Source organism: Rhinichthys klamathensis, unplaced genomic scaffold (assembly GCF_029890125.1).
Source record: "Rhinichthys klamathensis goyatoka isolate OS25496 unplaced genomic scaffold, OSU_Roscu_1.1 h1tg000220l_1, whole genome shotgun sequence".
Taxonomy (NCBI): Eukaryota; Metazoa; Chordata; class Actinopteri; order Cypriniformes; family Leuciscidae; genus Rhinichthys; species Rhinichthys klamathensis.
Window position 1 is genome coordinate 1,334,798 of NW_026606744.1, and position 16,817 is coordinate 1,351,614.

At 37.8% G+C, this 16,817-nt stretch overlaps 2 protein-coding genes across 5 annotated transcripts in view; both read right to left on the reverse strand.

Moving 5' to 3' along the window:
* Nucleotides 1-3,432, reverse strand: part of abch1 (ATP-binding cassette, sub-family H, member 1) — a 33,150-nt gene extending 29,718 nt beyond the window's left edge. Inside the window, exon 1 of one of the 2 annotated variants that reach the window (XM_056264319.1) lies at nt 3,136-3,432. In XM_056264319.1, the coding sequence (XP_056120294.1) occupies nt 3,136-3,192 (57 nt within the window). In that variant the 5' untranslated portion in view covers nt 3,193-3,432. Of the gene's footprint in view, nt 1-1,845; nt 1,916-3,135 lie in introns of those variants that run through there. The other variant, XM_056264320.1, reaches the window with a different exon arrangement.
* A 1,531-nt stretch (nt 3,433-4,963) lies between these two features.
* aftphb (aftiphilin b) lies at nt 4,964-16,442 on the reverse strand. Of its 3 annotated transcripts, none has more exons than XM_056264321.1 (10): nt 15,984-16,442; nt 10,431-11,805; nt 10,149-10,291; nt 9,699-9,819; nt 9,428-9,484; nt 8,935-9,033; nt 7,967-7,997; nt 5,821-5,907; nt 5,226-5,346; nt 4,964-5,101 (listed from the first exon to the last, which is right to left on the reverse strand). In XM_056264321.1, the coding sequence occupies exons 2-10, from the start codon at nt 11,763-11,765 to the stop codon at nt 4,969-4,971; spliced, it is 2,127 nt and encodes a 708-aa protein (XP_056120296.1). In that variant the 5' UTR covers nt 11,766-11,805; nt 15,984-16,442; the 3' UTR covers nt 4,964-4,968. The 3 variants fall into 3 exon arrangements, with proteins under 3 accessions (XP_056120296.1, XP_056120297.1, XP_056120298.1); XM_056264322.1 differs by having other exon boundaries at nt 4,964-5,098; nt 15,984-16,441; XM_056264323.1 differs by lacking the exon at nt 5,821-5,907 and having other exon boundaries at nt 15,984-16,440.
* Nucleotides 16,443-16,817: the final 375 nt, after the last annotated feature.

Sequence of the window (16,817 nt, forward strand, 5' to 3'; positions counted from 1 at the left end):
ATCCGCTCCAGTCCCTGAACAGTCCAGAGTCCGCTCCAGTCCCTGAAGACAGTCCAGAGTCCGCTCCAGTCCCTGAAGACAGTCCAGAGTCCGCTCCAGTCCCTGAAGACAGTCCAGAGTCCGCTCCAGTCCCTGAACACAGTCCAGAGTCCGCTCCAGTCCCAGAAGACAGTCCAGAGTCCGCTCCAGTCCCTGAACACAGTCCAGAGTCCGCTCCAGTCCCTGAACACAGTCCAGAGTCCGCTCCAGTCCCTGAAGACAGTCCAGAGTCCGCTCCAGTCCCTGAACACAGTCCAGAATCCGCTCCAGTCCCTGAACAGTCCAGAGTCCGCTCCAGTCCCTGAAGACAGTCCAGAGTCCGCTCCAGTCCCTGAACACAGTCCAGAATCCGCTCCAGTCCCTGAACACAGTCCAGAGTCCGCTCCAGTCCCTGAAGACAGTCCAGAGTCCGCTCCAGTCCCTGAACATAGTCCAGAATCCGAGAGACGAGAGTTCAAGAGATTTCCACGACGCATGCGCGAGAACTGAGAAGAGGACGTTCTTCTTCTACTTCTTGTTCAGTTCTCGCGCATGCGTCGTGGAAATCTCTTGAACTCCCGTCTCAGGCCCACAAGGAAGAAAAGGAATAGTCGAATAAAGTCGTTATTTTTGTTTTGTTTTCCGCACAAAAAGTATTCTCGTCGCTTGATAAACTTATAGTTGAGCCACTGTAGGCACATGAAATATTTAAACATTTTCTTCAATGACTTTCTGGGCCGTCAAGTTTCACTCCCTTAGGAAGCCTATGTAGCAGTGATCTAGCTCTCAAATTTAATCAAAAATATCTTCATTTGTGTTCCGAAGATGAACGAAGGTCTTACGGGGTTGGAACAACATGAGGGTGAGTAATTAATGACTTAATTTTCATTTTTGGGTGAACTATCCCTTTAAGGCTTTCCTAAAGAAAGGTAGACTAATGACTTCGATTTGAGCACATTTGGTCAATTCTATTATTATTATAATGTTACTCAAATTCATTAAGATTTAAAAAATAATAGTATATTTGTGGGCTTTAATTAAAAAATGTTTTGGTGGTGTGTAGGCTAACTGCCTGGAGACATTTAAAAACGCTGACACATCAGTGTGACAGGACCAAAATGAAAAAAGTTATGTACACTTATTTTTAATTACATTGTGTACACTCATACACTACAGGTGCAACCGCACAGCATTTTTCCTACTTCAAACTTTACATTTTAGAGTCTATATAGAACATAGTCTAAATGTTTTGTTTAGAAAATGTATAAAAACACAACGATTAGTGTTCCGACTCGAATATGTATTTTAAAGTAGGCTATTTATATTTTATTTGTCATCGACTCATTCGTTTTTATTTCTCGTTTATAGAATCCTGCTCACAGAATGTTTAAGGTGATGATGTGAAAAGAAAACTGTCTACAAGAACCGTTCGAATGGAGCTAACTTGGAAGTCAGCTGACAATTTCGTTTCAACATAGCAATTTTGAGCAGCTGAACTGGTTTGGTATTCAATATCTTCATTGTTTTAGAGGAAGTCCCTCCCTCTGTCACAGTAGCACCTGCCTGAAGCTTCACGAGCTGTTTGGGTCCTTCAGACAAACTTTCCAACAACTTCCCTTTTTACATGCGACCATCAGTGATATAAAATGTAATTTCTTCGTTAAAATATGATTAAAGACAAATTACAACAGATTACAAAGCATTAGTTTCCATAAGTTTCTTTCTATGCAAGTTCAAATGAGCGTCTGTATCGTACATTATAAAAACAGCCGTTTAAAAGGTTATAACAATCTACAAAAAACGTAGAAAGAAAAATAGATTTTATACCAAGCCGCTTTACAATCCTTGAAGAAAAATCACGTCGATTAAATGAACAGTCCAGCTGTCCGATCGGGAACGGAAAACACGGTCTCTGCCTCAGCTTTATATCATGACAGGTGCAACGATGCGCGCAGCGTTTGTTGCAGTTCTTGACATTTGCCTCCTCCACCAGTTAACCGACAAGCCCCGCCTCCTGAGCAGTTTGCCTCACTAAACCAATCAGCTTCTGAGAAGCTTCACAAAAGAAGTCTGTGGTTGGCCAGTTGAGAAGTAGCCATTGCAGTGGTACAGCAAAGGGCAGGAGTGTTGTTGGAATATGCTACCGGCGGGGAAATAACGCTGGTTGGTTGCATGCTGTATTTCTACAGCCTTAACACATTAAAGTAAGAAATCAATTAGTGATATCATCTTACAATTACAACTGAGGGTTTAAGGTTTATATTTACGCGGTATGTTGCCGCTTCTTAGTGATGGAGAGTGACTCAGTTACGCGAGTCGGTTCTTTTGAACTGTTCATTTTAAAGAACTGGTTCAAAATCCGATTCAGAAATTACTTTACGTCCTGACCAACGTAAAATAGACTGTAAAAAAACGCCATCCCGTGGCATATTTACACGCGTTAAAACCTTTTACAGTCTATGGTTAAAACGTCCCAATAATGTCATAGTATATGGGCATGGCAAATAGCTGTTTATTACATTTTATGAAGACGGCTAGCTGTTTGTTTTAGTATATGCGTCCCAGATCAATTTGTTGCAACAATGATATAGCGCATAAAACAATTCATTTAGAACCTAAATATAATTTGCATTTACAACAAAGCAATATTAAAATTAATTTACACCTCTTTGCTTAAATAGTTCTTGCTCGTTATGATAAACGCCGTAACTATGTTCCTTCTGCGTTGACGCTGCCATTTTTTACTTTTATTTCACAGTATTATTGTTATTATTTTTTTAAATGGTTCAGCCGATTCAATTAGAAGACTCAAAAGAACGATTCGCTCGGAGTCTGACATCTACATTCCGCTTCTGCGTCATGGGGAGACACTGCAGTAGCAGAGCAATCCGTCTTCTGGGCTCCAGCCACCACATTACATCTATAAACCTTACAAACACGAATGAACGCCTGTCGAAAATCAGTTTATGACTGCTCTAGGATTCGAGTCTCAAAAAGAGACCATTAGAAAATCACGTACATTACATCGTCTGCAAATTGACAGATGTGTCGTATGATGTGCAGGCTGTGTTAGTGTAAAATGGAAGCGTACAAATCAAGAAAAACACAATAACTCACTCTTTGCTGCATCTCTGTGCTGTCGTTAAGTGCTTCATCGGTTCCGTTACTGGACATGATCACCGGAACGGCGATCGAGATGCGGCCGGTGAGGAGCAGTTCTCGGTTCAGTGCGCGCAGATGAACGGGTTAACTCATTCTGCTCCAGATCAGATTATAACTGCAATCTATAAACGGTTATGGGTCGTTTAAATAGCATTCAGAATTCAAAAAGCTTTCTGATCACCTGTGAATCTTTTCTCTACTATAGAGAGTCTCTCATTCCGACGGCTGCGATTAGTCTAGCTGTGCAACCATGTCGTTTTCCTCTGAGGGAGAAAAGCACTCTGGAGTAGAAACACGTTATTTGCATGAAACATGGAGACACATAACGACTAATGTAAGTGCATAGAAATAGCAGAGAAGTAGGCTATGGGAGAGCGAGAACAAGATTTAACATATTAATAAAGATTGAGAAACAAACTGATATAGTAGCATTATTGTATACAAACAGGAGAAAAGTACAGAAAATAGACATTTGGAAACAGCAACTCCCTCCTGATACACAAATCACAAGAGAAGCTAGACATTTCAGATTGGTTAGCAAAAACCACAAACAGTATCCGGGCAAATCTTATACGTCTAACCATTGAAAAGGGAATAACTAGTTTATCTGCCTTTTTATTGTTAAACTTCAAAATACAAATTTACAACAGAAGACAAAGACACAAATTCCTTTATACACTCTTTTCCACAGGAACCGTACAAACTATTTCCATCTTTTCTTTAAGACGTCATAGCACTGCTGTCATATTCATATTATATCAGATTGTGCAAAAGATCCACCTTTAAAATAATTCAGTGAAAAGACATTGATAAGACAAAAAAACAAATAAAAAAGCAGACACACATATATACGCAGTTCCCTTATTGAAGTTCTAAAAATTTAATGATATAATCTTCTCTTGTGTGCTTGTCAGTTGTGGGAAAATAAAATAAATAAAAAGACTAAAGGCAGTAAAAAAGAAAGGATGGTTAGAAGATAAAGGTACTACACTGAATGAAGTGTACAAGAGCGTAAAAATGGATCAAAATCAGTTAAAGGAAGTACTGAACTGAATGACATTTAAAACAATACAGAGAAATAAAAAGAAAAGCACATATTAATGTATGTGTGTGTGACTGTGTGTATATATTAGCAACCAGGGTCAGTATTCACTTAAATCAGGAATGGGCAATTTCGGTCCTAGAGGGCCACTTTCCTGCTGAGTTGAGCTCCAACCCTGATAAAAACGCACCTGCCAGCAGCTTTCTAGTAATCCTGAAGACATCGATTAGCTTGTTCGGTGTGTTTGATAAGGGTTGGAGTTAAACTCTGCAGGACAGTGGCTCTTCGGGACCAAAGTTGCCCATTCCTGATTTACAGGCTCTCATTTCAAGTAGTAAAATGTGCAATTCTGCATTTCACTGAGTGAAAAGTACTCACATTTTCACAAACAGCACTCAAAAATAAAATCATAAACACATGTATCAGACATTAAAGGTGAATCTGCTGTTCTAAATACTGTGTATAAAAGACAGGTGAGTCTATTTTCTGCTGGAAAAAAATCAGCAGGAACATTTTCACACATAACAGGACGATTCAATTCACCTAAAAAAAAACTGTAATAACTGCAGGAGTGAAGAAATAGGGAGCTTTTAAAAGGTTACATTTTTATATTAAATGTGATTTTTTTTTTTTTTAAGAAATAATGACTTGATCTGTTTTTTTGTAGCTGTCTATGAACTGAATAAATGATGATGCCATAATGACTTTGAAATCTTTGAAAGGTGCTTGGCTGATACCGTGTTTGGTTATATATGATTGGCTGCCGGAGTTAGAATGGAGGGGAACATTAGAACCCTGGCCTGCATGAAGGACAGGTCAGGGAGAAGAGAGATGACCTTTGCTGCTTCCTCGCTTATCTTTTCAACTTTTTCTGGCCTCCTGTCAAACACACACAAAAAGAGCATTTTCTCAGAGATTGACCTTTCTAGCCCTCTAGCAGTAAAGTAGCAATGTAGTTGCGCTCAACATGTTATGGCATGCTAAGAGTATGCATATGTCTCACCTGGCTGTTGTTGTGGTTTTCTCCATAGACTCCATGAGTTTTGTAAATGCATCTGCAATGTTGCGACCAGTGGTGTTCTCAATTTTAGCTGTAGTCAGTTCATATATCTCTGGATCAACACCTAAATAAACAGGGGGGAAAAAATAAAATAAGGGACACACAAATACACACACACAGTTATCATTTTGTTTAAAATGCTTAAACCTTACAGTTCATTATACCGTCAGTAACGACAATGAAGCTACATAAACAGGATCTCAAAAACAGTAGAATTTTTTTTTTTATTAAATATAAAGTTCATGCGAGACTATCACTTTCTTAGTAAGACTTAAAGAATTTCCCAGACACATAGAAGCAAAACACTATCAATAGTGCATTAGATTAAAGGCAGAAAAACAGAGATACTCACACTGGCAGATACTGTAAGCAAGTCCAGAGAGAGGGACAGAACACTAGAGTACGAACAAATGCTAAAGACGACAAGCTTCCCTAAAAAGTTGATTTTGAAATTACAGACACAAGGAAAAAGGAAGAAAAAAAGGTTTCACAGCAAGCCAGTCACTTATTAACTGAGATGAACCCTTTCTGTTCTGACCTGGTAGTGGAGTGTCATTTTCACTATCTGAGCTACATTCATCCACAGGCCCAAAATAGTCCAAATTTAGCACTGAGATTCCACCATCTTGTGTTTCACATGAGCGACACAGCAATGACAACAAGACATGGAGGGTTAGTGTGTTGTTAGTAGCTCAGGATATTCACAATAAATCAACAGAAGTATATACAGTATATTACTGTTCAAAAGTTTGGGGTCTTTTTGGAAAGAAATTAATACTTTTATTCAGCAAGGATGTATTAAATTGATCAAAAGTGACAGTGAAGACTTGTACATTGGTACAACAGATTGTATTTCAAATAAATGCTGTTCTTTTAAACTTTCTATTCATCAAAGAATAAAATAAATAAATGGTTTCCACAAAAATATTGTGCATGACCAACTGTTTCCAATATTGATAATAATAAGAAATGTAAGCATATTAGAATGATTTCTGAAGGATCATGTGACAATGAAGACGGGAATAGTGGCTGCTGAAAATTCAGCTTTGCCATCACAGGAATAAATTACATTTTAACATAGAAATAGTTATTTTAAATGTTATTACCTTGCATAATATTACAGTTTTTAGTGACTTTGATATTTAAAATAAATTCTGAATTTGACAGCAAATCTTACAGACCCAATCTTTTGAATGGTACAGTGTACACGTGTACATAAGAGCAAGAAAAGGTAAAGGCAGTTCAGCACCAGAAAACTTTTATTAGGAGTGACAAAGCAGGAAAAGATTAGACCGGAGATGAAAGCAAGAGATGAACTGTCGTATAATATATTTATTGACAGATTTAATTAAGGTTCAACATAACTGGGAAAAATTACTATCCAGATAAAGAGCTCAAGGTCAACAATTTTGGTTAAAGAATTTTTTTTAAGTTTGACATTTGTGACATAATGCTTATTATCACTGAAAATAATTGACGTATCCCTCAATATAAAAAAGCTAAAATATCAAGGCAATTGCAATTGAAGGAAGCCTTAAAATACACATGTAAAAACATTTACCTTTTTTCAACAAAAATTAAATAAGGGATGAGTTGAAATTATTTTCTGTAGTAATCAACTGTAACTGTCAACATTATGCCACAAATTGTGTTGACTGAACTTGTAATGAATCCAGAACATTCCCTTAAGATTGAGAAGAAGCGGTATATCACAGTTTGCAAGTTAAGTTGGTCAAAACAGTGCATTAATTAATGTTTCACTGCTAGAAAGAAGGAAAAACTGAATTATACATTAGCATAGACTGTATAACAGAAATCAACACCTAATTAAACCTTCACAATTTTAAAACAGCCTCTCAGTAAGTTGTAGCATCTGTATGTAAATCTTTGAAAATGAGGTGGTGTTTCCTCTTTAATTTTAGCCAAAGCGTGCTATACAATGGCTTCAAGTAAGCACCAGCAGTAAGGTCAGCTATTCCAAAAAAGATCTCTTTTTTAGTCAAACCTGAGACAGTAGCTGGTGCATAGGGACTAAATTGGTTGTCCTTTTGACAACACAACTGAGAACGTATTTAATATTGGGTAAAGTTCTCTTTATCTCAAGTCTTGCATATAATGGCAAGGTAATAAACAACTGCATATGAAGCTGCATACTTATAATCTGAGGTAGTACACTTCAGCCTCTGTGTGTATATGAGTGTGGAGAAAATAGTGACATGGACTTTCAGATGCAGAACAAGGGAGGAGATAGGCAAGATGTAAACAAATTAATATATAAAAGGGAATCTAAGATGAACTGATTTGCATCTTTGCTGACTGAATAGTGTTTCACTTTTGAGCAAGAAGAAAGACAAACAACTGGGAGAAAAAGAAAAGAGTTTCCCGTTCTTTGGATCATAAATAGAATTTGGACCGTTACTTCTCAAATTGTTCTGCTAATGCTAGTTTAGTGTTAAATCAACACTGATAAAACAAACATACAGGAGAGAAACCTTTCTAAGTGGTGTGTGAATTGTGAAGGAAACAGGAAGTTTGAAAAATGGAGAGAAGAGTGTGGTGAGAGAGAAAGGAAGTGCTCAGACAGGGATGATAAGCGAGGCAGCATCAGGAGTAGGATTTCTGCCGTGAGTGGCGAGTTGCTTTTTCTTGAACTCTAGAGAAGGAGGCACGGCGAAAAGACGTACCGTCAATACTAATGGCCAAAGAGGACGCCACCTGCAGCACAACAAATGTAGTTTAGCAAGCATACAAAGTAGTACCCGGTTGCACAGGGTAGTCGACTTTAATACTCTGCCAAGACGCTTTGAGCTTGACGTCGACTAGTCGCTGATCATGGCCTATAGAGGGCGCAACAGCAAGTCCACTTTTACGCTCCGTTTCCAACAGTTAAAATGACAAATAAATGCATACTCCGAGAGCACTCCACAAAATATATTTGATTATACCATCTGGATGCTCAAAATTGATCAGGTGAATGCACATTTTAAACAGCTTATTGTACACATAAGTTAATCGCCGTTCTAAACTAATGCGCTGCTGCATTATAAAACGCACACACTGACAGTAGCCTAGTGCTCGCATATCTTGTGCAGATTTATCAATAAAATAGCTTAGAAACTGAAAAGTTCTAGCATATATTTCTTAGTAACTAAAACCCACAGCTTCACTATTAGTAGAGAGACGCTGCCAGGTAGAATTAATTCACAAGCAATCGCTCTCTCATTAATGCATTTATATAAATGTAATCTTTACTGTGCTACTTTATCTGCATTTAGAACGAGCAAAAATCTGTTAGAAACATAACGGCCCAAAGACAAAAGAACTGATACAAATAAGCTGTTATGTAGGAGCGCTGTGTCATATGCAATAGCTGAGCACAAGGCAACCTGCGTTCGAGACTCAGCTCGAGGTTAAGGCTTATTTGATCATTAATGACGTCATCAGCGACCAGTCGACGTCGACTCGACTTTAATCACATAAATGTTGATTGAAAAAAAAAACTGGTCGTTCAACCCTTAATACAAAGTACTTACAATCAACTTTTAATAGTGACAGAATGTCCAAGAATTACAGAAAGAAGATTAGATCATTAATATATCTGTATCTTTATATCTAGATAACTAATATCTATGTGCATGTCTGCGCTTCTCACCTGAGTGCATAGAATATTTCCACTCTCCACAGAAACAGAAGGGGAAAGTGCAGGGGAGGCTGGAGATTTTTGAGACTCTTTGGTGGGTTCCAGCATTCCCTGAGAAGAAGGGACAGATGTTTGGTGAAAACAAATCACAAAAAAGAATGATACGCACTAATGTATCATAATGTATCAAAAATATTAATACTTTTATTCATCAAAAATACAAGTTAATTTAAACTTTCTATTCATAAAACAAACAGTTTTTCATTAAAACATTAAGCATCACAACTGATAATGAGAAATGCTTCATGATCAGCAAATCAGCATATTTAGAATGATTTCTGAAGGATTATGTGACTGAAGACTGGAGTAATGATGCTGAGAATTCAGCTTTGCCATCTCACAGGAATAAATTACATTTTAAAATATATTAATATAGAGAACAGTTATTGTAAACTGAAATAATATTTCACAATATTATGTTTTTGGGGTTTAGGACTTCACTCACCAGTCCAGCAGCAAACATAGGCACGATCACTGGCTGCTGGTTGTCTCCAGTGAACAACTATTAGAGGAATAAGAAAAAAAATCAATCATGTCAAATCACTAAAAAGAAAGGAATAGTAAAAAAACAAGTTAGTACTAATTAGTCACAACTCAACCCTGTGACTGTCTGTTTATCAATGTTTACTGACTAGAAATATACTTCACATGAGAGAGAAACCAGCTGTAATCAACAATACTGCACGTCTATGAGGTATGTACTTTCAAGAACTCACAATATTCCTGATTCCTAGGCAATCCAGAAGAATTCTGTTACTATGGGAACCTGCCCACTTGAACTTAAGGCCATGACTGCTGTGGATCTCCTGAAGGTGGCACCACAAGGCCAATGAATTTCTGCAGAAATAAAAATGAACTGAGTTATTTCTCAGGAACTAGTCGAACCAAACACACAGGATATTTTTAAACACTAGACATGGAGCTCCTATTAATAGAAGCCGCCTCAGGGTAAAAAATACAGATCAAGTTTAAAATAAGAAATAAAGTCACATTGTTAAATATATTAAGTCACAATTACAACAAATAAAGTCACAATTGTGAGATATAAAGACTTATTTTCTACAGTGAGGATAGGTTTTCATACTAGCAAGCCCAAATATGTGACTATATTCTGGAAACAAGTGCAAAAAAATCTTAGAAGCTTGTAGTCAAGATGAGACTCTTACTCCTGTGCCCTTTGCTCCTGAGGATTCTGAGCCTGCAGGAATTTGTGTAGGGGCAGGACCTCAGTGACCCCGCTGACCTCAGGATGGACGTCTAAAGGGAAGGCGGTTCTGAAGAGATGCTGTAATTTGCAGCAGAACTCAGCCTGTGAGATGAAAACTCAGGTTGCAGTTCATCTAAACTTTTTACATTCAATTTTATGGTTTAAAATCCGTTAATCGAACTGCAATTCATTTTAACAAAAATGGATTGCATGAATAATGATTAACATGTAAATGACTCACAGTGCTACCCTGGAGGTCACCACTAGAGGGTACTGTTGAAGTCTCAACATCTAGTTCTTCTTTACCCAGGTAAGTAGTCTGTTCCTCCCCAAAAGTGGCCCATGAATCCTGATCCTCTTTTGTGCCTTCATTGGGTCCAAACGCAGTCCAGTTGTCTTGCAACTCCTCCACTCCTCCAAATGGAGCTGCACTAAAGTCGGCAAAACTGTCACTGGGAGGCAACTCAGAACAAAAAGCTCCTTCATCGCACGCTGCTTCCTCAGCCAGCTCATCGTCCTCCTTGAAGTCCTTCAGGGTGTCCGTGTCACCAAACTCATCATCCGTGGAGCACCTGGACATTGCTGTGACAAATTCAGGAAATCCTTCCTGTGTTATAGATTCAGTCCGGCTGAAGTCCGAGAAACCCTGAGATGTATCTCTGAAATCGCCAAAATCCTTGTTGGCCGTGTTTGCAAACGATCCATGAATTTCCCTTGTGTCTCCACTTATCTGTGTGTCAGAGATTAGATCTACATCCATGGAGGGGGCCGTCTCTGCTTCGGCTATGTCATCACAGTCCACAGACCCGTCATGTTGACCACAAACAACAAAGTTCTCCATTTGTTTATGCTCGCCTTCAGGTTCTTGTGCATCTCTACAACTAAACAACTGGGAGTCGCCACATTGCTCCAGTCTCACTTCCGTCTCTCCAGGTTCAGATGCTTCTTTATGGGATGAATGATTGTTTGAATCAGTCAGGTTGTTCGTTTTGTTGATCAACTGGTTTCCGTCTAACACATCAGCTACGTTGATGTCCAGTCCAGAGTGTACTTCAGTGTCTGTGCTTTGTAAGCAGGTGGAAAGAGCTCTGTCCAGCTCTGAATTTGCACAAGACTCACTGTATCCATTACTGAGGATGTGTCCATCGCCTGAACTGCTGATTCGGACATCAGGAAGTATCGAGGGAGAGTTCTGACCATGTTCAGCAGAGAGCGCCTTCTGATCGAAGGACGCCAAATTTGTGACCATCTCAGATAATTCCTGTTCTGTTTTCTCGACACTGCTAATTGATCCTCCGACCATTTTTCTCTCGTTAGCCCATCCACTCTTCCCTGATACAGCGACACTCTGTATAGATTTGATGTACAGGTCAGGTGGAGATTCCTCCAGCGCGTTTGATTGGTTGAATGTTGTGGGCGTGTCGATGTCTGAGAAGCTGAAACTGGATGACACTCCTCCGCCATCAAAACCCCCGAACTCACCAAAATCACCAAACTCATCCTCCTCTTCTTCCTCTCCAGCCTCATCCAGTGGAGGGGGAGAGGAAGAGTACAGACGGATGACATCGGGCTCCATGGTCCTCTTGCGCCACCTGCGGCCACATGCACACACACCCCTTGAGGAAAAAAGAGAGATAAGACAAAGACAATTATAGAAACCTTGAGAATGTTTTATTATCATTATTGGTCAAGAACAAAATTCGCTTTCATTCAGCAAAAAATTATATGATAAAAGTGACTGACACCCATTTAGCCGAAACAATCACCTCTTTTGATTATTAGATATTATTATTAGACATTTTATACACGTCTGCACAATGAAATGCTAAAAGCAAATAATACAACAGCCAAATTCACTAGCACCAGCAGTACGTTTTTGATATTTTGGATTTTGAAATTGATATATATTTTTATATATATATATATATATATATTTGAATTTAAACAAAAACATTTAAATTGCAAATTATTTGAACTCTTTGTTTAGGAATGTTAAACAAAATTTGATCCCCCCCCCCAGGATCAAATTTTGACTAGGATCAAAGGATCTGACAGGTCTCACATGATGGTTAAAGTAACAACAGCTACTAATATTTAACTGTGTGTCTACAGATTCATCATTACCCTGGTGTAGAGTATAACAGTGGTGCAACAAGGAAAATCAATAATAGTCGAAATATGCAAATTCACTTTTCACTAGTTTTAGTAGGTTTATGTTTCTTGATTCTAGTTTCTGACAAGATACAATACCATTGGCTCAGACAGGTATGAATACACAAAAGTAGGAGAAGCCACTGTACATAATAATTTTTGTATATAATAAATTACTTGAGTATCAGAGCGTGCAGACGAAAACAATAAACGCATTTCCGAGGAAGATGACTGCTATTTGGGAACGCAATCGTGTAAGACCGTTCTGGGAGGTAATTATACAGAACCACTTTGACACCAGACTTCAAAATCATCAAAAGTGATTAAAATTACTATAGTGATTCGTGAATGATTTTTTTTTTTTCCTATTTATGAAATAAATTATTCTTTGTGAGTATATTGCCTAAAAAACGTTTTTAAAAATCCTTGAATGACTTGGAAAGTCCAGGAAATTCATTGGTAAAAAAAATAAATAAAAAATAAATAAAAAAGGCATTGGGAGGGACCCTGTAATAGATTGAAACTCTTATACTCTAAATAATCTTTTTAAAAATCCTTATTTTTAGCATAAACATTTAACCTAATGTTTTTGTTCCAAACAAACATAGACTGGTTAATCTCTGTATGACCACCTCAGCAGTCTTTCCAGTTTGATCATGGGGGTACAAAAAATACCCCCAAACTGGTTTTGTGGATTGTGCTGGACAACTATCCTAGTTATTTTCCATTCAAAAAAATATTTAAATGGTGGATTAGGCTAAATCTGATTTTTAGGCAGTAGATGCATGGAGTTTTTGTCCCTCAGTGTTTGGACTCCAGCTCGGAGTCTGTGCTGTTTGTCTCAGAGCACAAAGGAAGTGGATTGGGTTCCCTCATCAGTTTACACTCCCTTCAAAGAGGACATATCAGCGTTTACACAGTGTGCGTGTGTATGTGAGCGTGTCTGCTTGCCTGAGGCAAACTAAATACTCCAGTATGTGGGCTAGTAATCAAAATATTTCAAATTATATTGGGCCAAACTCACATCACTGTACTTTTGTATTTGTGTAACTGACTTCTATAGGGAAATTTCCAGACAGTGATTTTCCAGAACCAAAGAGCTTCTGTACAGTTTGCGTGTAGGTAAGAGTGCACTTTAAACTTGACTACAAGTTTGTGTACCCCCTTTAAACACACACAAAAACCACAGTAGGCTATATGCTACAGTTCAAAGGTTTGTGTGTGTGTGTGTGGGGGGGGGGGTGATGGTTAAAGGGGGTGATCAAAAGTGATGGTTAAAGACATTTAATGTTCTAAAATATAAATAATTACTTCTATTTATCAAAGAGCCCTAAACCATATATATCATGGTTTCCACAACAAAATTAATAATAATTATTATACTATTAATATTAGTAAACATATTATTTTTGAAGGATGATTCCTGATAGATCATGTAACACTGAAGAATAGAGTAATGGCTATTGAAAATTCCGCTTTTTCCTCACAGTATTAAATTATTACATTTTAAAATATATTAAGATAGAAAACTACTATTTTAAATTTTAGAACTATTTCACAAATTCCGTTTTACTGTATTTTGATCAAACAAAATGCAGTCTTGGTCTTGGAGAGCATAAAACACATTTAAACCAACCCCTAATGTTTGAACGGTAGTGTATACGTGTCACATGAAGGTCTTGTTTAGTTTCATTATCTTATGTTATATGTTTCTCTAAGTGTTCATTAAAGGTTATTTTTATTGTTCTGCATCACACATCTCTTTACTGTATTTGCTACACACTAAACGTGACAGTATGTAGGTTACTGTGTGACCCAATTTAGTTTTTTCCTCCAGTCAGAATCAGATTACTAACAGTGTCCATTAGATCATCATGCCTCATCCATGGGATGCTGACTTTAAAGGTTTTGGCTCACATAACTTTGTCATTGGAATGATGTAAAACAGGACAAAAAAAAAAGGAGTTCCCAGCTGAGCGCTCACCTCATTAATTGTTTGAAACGCTAATCATGTTTGTGTTTTAGGGAACACACGTAATCGAGGGCATTGCATTAATATTGATACATTAATTAATATCAATGCTTGGTCTCTGAGAGCCTAATGTTCTACAAGTGTTTGTAAGTCTGTTTATACATTCTCTACTTAGTTTATGAACGTTTGAATAGCCCCGCATGTGTAAAAGTGAATGTATGCGAGTGACAATACGAACTAGCTCGTAAAGATGTTCATGTGTATATTTGCATACTAGTTTCCTCACGTATTTTATTGTTATATTTAGAAGACATAATCTATGTGCCTTTTAGTCATTATAACGCTCCTCCCATCTGCACACTGCTATTTACCTTTTTCCGGCTACAACTGAGTTCCCACGGGACTTCAGCGCGAGACTACAGCTAGCCGTCTAAAACACTATTTAGGTGAATTTAAACAATGACTAAGTTGCTAAACGCATCTTGTTGTCATGTAAGGGCCCTGTTCATGTTGGACAGACATTTTAAAGGGATAGTTCACCCAAAAATGAAAACTAAGTCATTAATTACTCACCCTCATGCTGTACCAATCCCAATTAATGACTTAATTTTCATTTTTGGGTGAACTATCCCTTTAATCGCATTTTGGCACAAAGACACTCTTTATGAATATGCCCCCATAACTGCCGTTTTAGCTGAGTGGGGCATTAGCTTTAGAAGCTCCGTGTTGCAAGAAGCACCAATCCGGCTCGTTTTTTTTTCTATAGACAGTACGGAAATCACTAGAATAGCCAAAGCCATGTATTAAGGTTATCCACATACTTTTAACCATATAATGTAGTATTGTGCCATACATCTCTAATAAGTTTCTGTAATTACATCTAATTACACTGTTGACCCAACTGCTACCCAATAAACCTATACCACCAAACCTGCCCCTAACCTTACCCTTATCCCACCTTGACAGCAGCAAATCTGTTTTGGGTTGCAACTTATTTTGTGCACTTACACTTGCCTGTACTTATAGTGTACTTACCTAAGAAAGTACTGGGTAATATAAGGTAACTACATGGATTAAGGTTAGGTTTAAGGGTAAGTGTTCACAACATGAACACAATAAATGCCATGTATTTAACTTTTTTTTGACGCAAGTACATAGTAGTTAAAGACACTTTATATAAAGTAGAACCGAAATATGGATGTGAAGGCAAATTAGGCCATGCATAAATGACTGTTTATAAATATAATGCCAATGAAAAGCCTCCTGTGTAATGCCACAGAGTAGACAATGGACATAATACAAACATCTAGATACCACGATAATGCAAATCAGGTGGCTTTCGCCCTCATGCTTCATAAATATAGACAGAGATAAACAGGCAGATATTGTGTATGGCTTTCAAAATTGTATAGGTTATATATTGAATACTGTTTTCTTTTTCTTCTGTGGAACAAAAAATTAGCTGTTAATCGGATTACAACAAAAAAGAAGAAGCAATGAAAGTAAAAGATGACAGCCTGACAGTCACTACTTGCTTTCATTGCATCTTTTCTTCATACAATGGCAGTGAAGGACTGCGACTAATATTCTGCCTAACATCTTTTGTGTTCCATGATGAGAAAAAAAATATGTCATACAGGTTTGAAACAACATGAAGGTGAGAACATATACCTTTAACTTGCACCTCGACAAGAGGAAGTATTTTGCACGAGCTGTCAACGTCTGTTTTGGTATTATGACACCAGACGGCTGTCATTAGCCGGTGAGGTTTCTAATCCACTCAACGCCTCAGAACAACATATCTCACGACAAAGCTTTAACACTAATGGAAAAATGTGTACTGCCATAGACGAGGTCACAAAATTGGTCATTAGACGCTACTGTCGTGAAATCTAAGTGGTTTGACAACAATGAATGCAGCAGATTCTTCTTACCTTCACCTTATACGCTATGGATGATCATGACGGACACTCAACCTGTTCAGCGAGAGGACAAGTTTCGTCTCGTCTTGTCTAGGTAAAGTTAAACCGGTTCTCACTGCCAGTTTCTGCGCTCATCCGGAGTTCCGTGTCCAACAATACGCAACCGGAGACCCGGGGACCTTTATTATCACTCTGCCAGATCACAAAGAGTGATCTACCACCCCCTGTCGGTACGGAGCAGAGACACGACACGAGACAACAATGAATACAGATAGATGGTATAAAAAAATTCTTATAATAGAATACAGAAACATAGCCGTAAATCATAGCTGCCTAGACTCAAAAAATTTCTTCGATTACGTTGCGTTTTTGTGTCCCATAACTTAAAAAAAAACCTTTAGAAGTAAATTCCATGTTTTTGTAAGACATATTCGATGTTTTATTTATATATATTTTATTTGAAATTAACTTACCATTGGTAGTTTAAAATGCATGTTTGTAACCCCCGGTAGGTATTGGTATTTTTGTCTGTCAAAAAATGCTGTTCAGTAAAAAATAACATTGTACCTGTTACCCACGTCAG